General features: G+C 52.0%; 1 protein-coding gene across 1 annotated transcript; it reads right to left on the minus strand.

Annotated features, from left to right (window-relative positions):
- Positions 1–331: 331 nt before the first annotated feature.
- On the minus strand, positions 332–4481 carry PGLYRP1 (peptidoglycan recognition protein 1). The gene is made up of 3 exons (XM_003406466.3): positions 4198–4481; positions 1096–1217; positions 332–625 (listed from the first exon to the last, which is right to left on the minus strand). Exons 1-3 carry the CDS (start codon positions 4479–4481, stop codon positions 447–449), a joined length of 585 nt encoding a protein of 194 aa, XP_003406514.2. The 3' UTR covers positions 332–446.
- Between the last annotated feature and the right edge of the window lie 3894 nt (positions 4482–8375).

Consider the following 8375-nt stretch of genomic DNA (forward strand, 5'->3'; position numbering starts at 1 on the left):
TAGTGAGCAGCCCGCTCCCAAAGGGGTCCAAGCAGAGATTCTGCGCCAGGACCAGTGTGGCTGCGCGGTAGGGGAGAGGGCCTTGCAGCCTGGTGCTCCGCCCCGAGGACCCCGAGCTGCCGTCCCCGATGCCGGGCTGACTCGGTGCCGATTCCTGGGCTCTGACCTGAGACCTCTGGGTTCTGAGCTGTGATGTCGCTTCTGAGCTGGGATCTCCGGGGTCTTGGTTCAGGGTCGGGGCCTGTGGGTTCCGAGAGCACCGTGGTGGACCATGCTGGGGCAGGGGCAGGGCTGTGGTCTTGTGGGCAGGAGAGAGGGAGGGGAGGCATGTGGCGGTACCAGGAAGAACACAGTTTGAGCTGCACCTTTATTGGAGGACACAGTGGGTGGGGTTTCCCATAGTGCTGGGAGAGGAGCGGTGGAGGGGGGAGCCGGCAGGCAGGGCCTCACTCGCTGTAGTGTGGCCAAGTCTGGATGATATTGTAGAGCTGGTCGCCCGGGGAGGTCGTCGAAATCACGTCCCGGTGTCCTTTGACCTCGTATCGGGGGCTCAGGGCGCCCCGTGCCACGCCACAGGCCAGCAGATTCTGGGCTGCCCTGAGGGCCCGAGCCGGGGGCACCCGCTCTGGGGAGGCAAAGGCAGGGGTGAGGCCGGGGCTTCTGTGGAGGGTGGAGGCCTTGTGTGTGTGTGTGTGATTCCAAACAGGGCCCAGATAGGGGCTCTGCCAGTCGATAACGGCGACTTAACATCTCTGTGCCTCAGTTTCCTCATCCGCACCTGGCACAGAGTAAGCCACCACCCAGCAAATATAATGGGTATTGCTCATTCTCCCTCCTCTGTCCCAGACCTCTGGGTCCTACCCAAAGTAATAGCTGACATTTCACAAGCACTTCTTAGGTGCCATCACCTGGACTAATAGCTTCTCTGTACACCCCAACCCTTGGCTGGAAATGACACCCACTATCCAAAGGAGGAAAGGAGGCTCAGGAAAAGGTCACAGAGCTTGTAGGTGGCAGAGCCTCTCCACCACCACCCCCTGCTGCTGCCACCCTCCAGGCCCCATGGCAGCCCCCTGCCCTGCCCCAGTCACTCACCCATGTAATTGCCCATGAAGCTGATGGCAATGGATTTGGAGTTCCAGGTGGGCCCTGAGTGGGCACCCTTGGTGTTCCAGCCCCGGCCTTCATACACCAGACCATCCTCACCAATCAGGAAGCTGTGGGGGTGGGGAGGGAACAATTAAGGCGTCAGGGAGGGGTTCCTTGGGGAGGTCTCCATCCCCTTCATCCAGCCTCCTGTTCATGCCACTCATAAAATTTCCCCAGCACCCCCCTTCTCATCCCCTAATCTTCCATCCTACTAATAATGGCAGTGGCCATTTGAGTCCCTGCAAGTGCCAAGTACAGCTCTACATGCACCTTATTTCATCCCCACAGTCACTACGGCTCCCATTTATAGACAGAATCAGAGAGCTGAAGCCACCTGCCCAAGGTCACACAGCCAGGTAGGGGCAGAACCAGGACTTGACTCCCACCCACATGGTCTTATTTCTTGCTTTTTCCTGCCTCCGGGAGGATTTGTTGAGCTCTGGTTTTGCTGAATCTTCACGCAGCTGCCCGCTAAGGTAGGTACTGTTGTTATCCTCATTTTAAGCTGAGGAAGCGGAGACTCAAAGTGAGGTGACTTGCCCAAGGTCAAATCGCCCAGAATTCTCCACTGAGAAGCTCTGCACCCGCCGCAGCCTGCTTCCTGGCCTCTGGGTCCACCTGGGCGATGGGATCAGGGGCTCACAGGTTAGGGTCACAATCAGACACAGACCCTGGAGCCCCAACACCTGCCTCCTTGAAGTTTCCAGTCCTGGCCCCCAACCCTTGAGAGTTCCTCATTCCCCACATCTTTACTGAGTGAGCCTGACTGGGCACTTTGGAATTAACTAGGCCTCCAGCATCTTGGAGCTGCAGGACCTGTGGCTCCGCCCTCTGACTCGTAGGGTCACTGGGGATGCACAGAATGTTGGAACTCCTGAATCTCGGGTCCTGAATCCGCCACTTAGGAGGCTAGGTTCCCAAAATCTGGCTCAAAGGAGCCTAAAAACACCAGAGTGATGCCGGCCGCCAGGGCTGGGCTGGGAATGTCTGGTATGGGTGCTTCTAATTTAAACCTGAACCACGGCTGCCACCAGGTGGGTGCAGCCAGGAGCTCCATTTTACAGGTGAAGAAACTGAGGCTCAGAGAATGTGACATGACCAGGAAGGAAGATCCAGAACGTTAGAGTCAGACTCTGAATCCTGAAATCTAAGAAACACACCTCAGTCTGCTTTTCTGTCAAGTGATTTAGACCTGAGGCTGCGGAGCCAGGCTCTGTCCTCATTACATGATGCAAACACTTAGAATCTGACTCTTGGAAACAAAACCCTGAAACTGGAGTCTTTGCAGGATAAAATCTTGAGTGGGAAGAGCCTTGGAGGAGTCCGGACTTCTCTGAGACGGGTCTTCAGATTCCTGGGCCCAGCGTTAGCCCTGCTGTGGCAGTGTCTAGAGGTGGAGCTTGGGAACCTGCATTTCCAGTAAGCGCTCCCTGTGACCCTGATGTTCAACAACGTCTTGTACCCCGTGGTGTTCCAGCTTCCCCTCCCACTGTGCAAACCCTTGTGCAGGACCCCAGCCTATTGCATCAAAAGGGAAGTTGGTGGCCCTGGGTGCCAGAGGCAGATGTAACCACCCTCGCTCTTTTGGGCTCTCCCTTTTCCCTACAGTGTTCTCCCCACATGACCGCTAGAGGGCACGTGTGGAAACCTGTCACCCCACACCTGTTTGCTCAAAGCTCTCTGTGGCTTCTGTTGAGTTAAAGCCAAAGTCCTCATTGTAGCCCACCAGGTCCTGCACCATTTGGTCCCTACCGTCCTCTTCCATCTGTTTTCACACCCCCTACCACCATTCCTATAGGGTCGCTATGAGTCGAAATCAACTCAATGGCAACGGGTTTCACAGCTATTGCTATCAGCCAAAATCGATTCTTTGGCACATAACGACAACCTCCATCTGCCTCCAGCCGCACCGACCTCTGCCCCTCAGAGGTGACCAGCCCACTAAGTCTCATGGCCTTTGCACCTGCTGCACCTCCGGCTTGTGACACTCTTCTCTCAGCTAGCGCATCCCAGAGCGAACTCAAAGCCACGTTCTCAGGGAGGCCTTCCCTCACCCCATTCTTCCAGAGGAGCCTGTGTGGGTCCTGTTCTAGCTCCCAAGGTCACTCTCACATCACCTTGTTCCTTTTTTCCCTCACGTCTATCACCATCTGAGTCCATCCTGTTGATTTTGCTTATTTCTCACCTGTTTCTCCCTGCTGGTCTCTTATTGGACTAGGGCTGGATTCACACTGTTCAAGGCTGTGTCCCCACCCCAGTGTCCGGCATGTGGCCAGGTACACAGCAGGTGCCTAGTAGCAATAAGTCATGTATTTTGGGGGCTCCTACTATATGCCAGAGTGCCTGGGTGGTGCAAACTGTTAAGCACTCACCTGCTAACCGAAAAGTTAGAGGTTCAAGTCTACCTGGAGGTGCCTTGGAAGAAAGGCCTGGCGATCTGCCAAAATCAGCCATTGAAAACCCTATGGAGCACAGTTCTACTCTGACAGGATGGGTCCTCTGTCAGCTGAAGCTCACTGGATGCAGACTGACTGTCGTACTGTAAGCCAGGCAGTGTCTAAGTGCTTTGCATGAACTGGCTCATTTAATGATCAGGTGGACCACCATCCTGGGAACTTTGCAGGGGAGGGAGCTGAAACTGAGAAAGGTGAGTGGGTGACCTGCCAGGACTCAGCCAGCAATTAGCTGAGGTGGGGCTGGAGCCCAGCCTACACTTAATCCACCTGATCTTCTGCCTCCTGACAAAGGCACCAGGAGACACCTTTGACCCTCTTAGGCAAAACCTGCTCCTTCCTCTGGGTGCAGAGCTGGGACTTCAGCCCCTTCCCCCTCCTCAGGTGTCTTTGTGCTGCCCACATATTCCCAGTCCTTTGTGGCCACCCTGGGGAGCAACCAAGCCCCCTGGAGGTTGAGTGAATTGCCCAGGGTGCCAGCCTGGAACCGGACCTAGAACTGGGTTCTGCTGCTCCCGGGCCTGCACACCTTCCCCCTTGCCAGCCCCCTCCCAGCCTGGGGTCGTTGCCCTGGCCAAATGGCCTCCGCACTCACTTGTAGCCCACGTCGCACCACCCTTTCTCCCGCATGTGGTAGTACTGCACGTTCCGGGCCTGCTGCTCGCACAAGGCAGGGGAGGCACAGGTGCTGCCCTCCGTGTGCGCCACTATCACGTAGCGCACGGGGAGGTTTAGGCGCTCTCTGCACTGCGACGCCATGGCCTTCCATTCTTTCCGGGGCACGATGGAGCTGCAGGAGGCCCGCTCCTGAGCTCGAGCCGCCCCCAGGGCGAGCAGGGCAAGGAGGGCGCAAGTAAGCATCGCACAGCTGCGGGACATGAGAGGCAGGGCACACGGCTGGCCTGGACGCTTTTATGGGTCCCGCGGAGGTGGGGGTAAGCTTGCTTCACACCCCAGGGTGTTACGCAGGACCCCAAACTCCGCTTCCCCCTTTAGTAGGGCAGGAGCAAGATGCAGTGCGGTCAGGTCTGGGCGTAGGGTGTAAGGGGGGGGGCATGAAAATGCCAGGGGGCCACTCACCCAGAGCAAAAGTAGGGTGGGGTGGGGCCTGTGAGCATCGCCCTGTGATTTCTGGAAGACCAGGAACCTGGATTCCCGCCCTGTGTTGTCTCTCCTCTCAGTGGGGCATTGTACAATTACCAGAAACTTACTTCAGAGAGAGGCCCAGGGCCTTGGGACATCCCCTTCTCTTTCCTGCAGGGACTGAGTGACAAAGGGCTCCTTTTTAAAACACTTCTGCCAGGTCCAAGCCCGATGTCATTTAACCCTTGGAGCAAACTGGAAAGGTGAGGATTGGGAAGCCCATTTCACAGCTGAATAAACTGAGGTTGGGAGAGGAGAAGTGCTGAGATGGGGAGGCAGTAGAGTCTTGTGGTCCACAGCCAGGACTCAGAGCCAGGCTGCCTGTGTTTGAATCTGGCCAGTTTCTGCTGTATAAGCTCCCCCAACTGAGTTAAATTTTTCTATGCCTAGGTTTCCCCATCTCCATAATAGTGGAGTACCCAACTCATAGGATTGATGTGGGATCTGAATGGGTTGACAAGGGTAGAGTCCTTAGAGGATGTCTGACTCATGGCACCACATCAGCACCAGTGGGACTAAAACTCAGGTGTGTACTTGGTATAAGCAACATGCTTTACCTGGGTGCCACTAGCAGTTCCATTCTTCAGGAAGGGAAACAGGTCTGGAAAGGGACAGCCCCTCCCTCAGGGCCGCCAAGTGGGTTGGATCACCTGTTGGGGCACAGGGCTTTCCTGGGGCTTCTGCCCTGCCCAGGCCCCCTTTCCCAGTCCTTCCTGCAGCGCCACGATGAATACAGACCCTGAGTCCCAGCTCAGGGAGTACTGATTGGTTCTTCTTTCCTTTCTACATTAGTGGATTAAAGAAAATGACAAAAGTAACACATGCTAGCTGTAACAAGTGGGATTGATACAAATGTTCATCACCTGTGTCCCACCCCTCTAGCCCCGCCCACCTGAGGTAACCAATGAGAACAGTGCGGTGTCTTTGCTTCTATGGTATTTTCCATGATGCCGTAGATCATGCTCATACTCGTGTTACCATGGAATGGTGCACCAGGCATCTCTAAGGACTTTGTGTAAACCTCTCATCACATGCCCTCAACAAGCTTGTGAGGTAGAGGTTATTGCACCGCAGGAAACCGAGGCCAAGAGGGGCTGTCACACCTGGGGAAGAGATGGAGGAGCCAGGATTCTTGGCTCCAGAGATTTAGCTCTAAGCCATATCCTGCTTTCTACAAATTTATATAAGGGCATTAAAAAAAAAAAATCAGAGTCAAGCTCTGCAATGTACCTTTTGTCACATAATATTTGATGGACATCGCTCTAAGTCAATGCGTCTAATTCTAATCTATTCTTCACTACAGTTGCATAGCATTTTGTGGTATAGGTTCACCATAGTTTCGTAATCTTTTCCTTTTTGCAGGCTTTTGAGTTTGGTGTCTCCCCACGCACATAAAATATTCTTGGGCATACAGCCTTACACACTGGAGCATTTATGAGTGATAGATGTAGACTTTCTGGGTCAAAAACTGGACACATTTGAAACGTTAATAGATATTTCCAGATCGCTTTCCTCCAAAAGGCTGTTAACAATACACATTGCCACCAGTAATGTATATGAGGATCCTCTGGATTTGAAATGCCGACCTTTTCGTTAGCAGCCACATAGCTCTTAAACACTGTACCACCATTGTTGTTGTTAGGTTTTTGTGGAGTTGGTTCCAACTCAAAGTGACCCTATGTAGTACAGAAAGAAACACTGCCCAGCCTTGCGCCATGCTCACAATCATTATGCTTAAGACCATTGTTGCAGCCGCTGTGTCAGTCCATCTCGTTGAGGGCCTTTTTTTTTTTTTTTTTGCTGACCCTCTGCTTTACCAAGCATCATGTCCTTCTCCAGGGACTGATCCCTTCTGACAACATGTCCAAAGTATATAAGATGCAGTCTCGCCATCCTTGCTTCTAAGGGGTATTCTGGTTGTACTTCTTCCAAGACAGATTTATTCATTCTTTTGGCAGTCCATGGTACATTCAGTATTCTTTGCCAGCACTACAATTCAAAGGCATCAGTTCTTCAGGCTTCCTTACTCATTGTCCAGCTTTTGCATGCATATGATGCGATCCAAAATTTTGGGTCAGGCACACCTTAGTCTCCAAGGTGACATTTTTGCTCTCCAACACTTTAAAGAGGTCCTTTGCAGCAGGTTTGCCCAATATAATGCATCCTTTGATTTCTTGACTGCTGCTTCCGTGGGTGTTGATTGTGAACCCAAGTAAAATGAAATCCTCGACAACTTCAATACTTTCTCTGTTTATTATGACGTTGGTTATTGGTCCAGTTGTGAAGATTTTTGTTTTCTGTATGTTGAGGTGCAATCCATACTGAAGGCTGTGGTCTTTGATCTTCATCAGTAGTTAGGACTCCTTAAATTTATGGGTAGATAGAGATGTGTCATTGTAATTTTAACTGTCATTTTTGTGACCACTCAGGAGATTGAATATTTTTGTCTTTTCATGTATTTATGGTTGTTTTCATTTTTTTCTGTCTTATGCGAACTGTTCATCTCCTTTAACCATTTTCTGGTTGGGTTGTTGTATACTGGGGTATTAACTCTGTGTCTGTTAAATGTACTAAAAACCTTTTCCTTCTAATACTATTTAAAAAATCTATTTCGGTTTCTGTATTTCCTGTTTTCTCTTAAGAAGGCCTTTCCCTCCTGGAAGAATGGTGTGGTGGGGGACATTGTCTGACTTCCTCCAACTTCGCAAGTGGGAAGGAGGATCAAGAACCAAGGCTGATTCCTATGAGACGGGAGGTCAGACATGCCTCCTCTCTCCACCATGTTTACCAATTCTAACACCAACTGTCCACTCCTCTGGCACTCTACTTCTCTTTTGAATTTGATAATTCATTACAATGGTCACACAGAACTCACAGACAATATTCACAATTGCGGGGTTTATTAGGAAGTAACGGGTTATAATTCAGGTTTAGGAACACTCAAGGTACAGTTCTTCCATCAGGACAGCCTTTCTCTGGCCCCTCAGCCTCTGCCCTGCTCCGGCAAGTGTTACAAAGCTCTTTTAGCTCTGCCGATAAGTGCCCAGAGGCACCCCACTCCATCAGTAATCCTCAGCCAGAAGGCGCTCAGCTCTAGTTCCATGGGTCACCAGACCTAGCTCCACCAAGTGCCCAGAGGCACCCTACTCCACCAGCAAGCCTCCTCCCCAAAGACACTCAGCATTCTCGCTCAGTGGCCCCCGAAGCCCAACACGCAGTCTCCTTCCTGCCTGCCACTCTCCTGGTCTGCTGCCTCTGCTGCTGCCATTTCTCTGCCACTGCTTCTTGCTGTCTTCCTGTCTTTGGTGTTACAGCTCTTTCTCCCTGTCCTGGATCTAGATGGGTCTCAGTGCAGGGATCACAAGTCCAAAGGGCATAGTCCCACTGCTGGCTCTTCCTTGGTAGTGATGCAATCGCTTTCTGCTCTGGAATTGGCTCTCTTTTAAGCCCAGCAGATGGCAAAACTGACCAATCCACTTGGTAGGCCACAATCACCTTCTTTGCACAGTCCCATCCAATCACTTGGGTGGGAATTCCAAGACCATAGTGAGAAAGATAACACAAAAGTGATCCCTCAACACCGTATCACCCCAAGATTATAAAACTTTTTTTTCTCTATTAAGAAAATGG

This window comes from Loxodonta africana, chromosome 11 (genome assembly GCF_030014295.1).
Source record: "Loxodonta africana isolate mLoxAfr1 chromosome 11, mLoxAfr1.hap2, whole genome shotgun sequence".
NCBI lineage: Eukaryota > Metazoa > Chordata > Mammalia > Proboscidea > Elephantidae > Loxodonta > Loxodonta africana.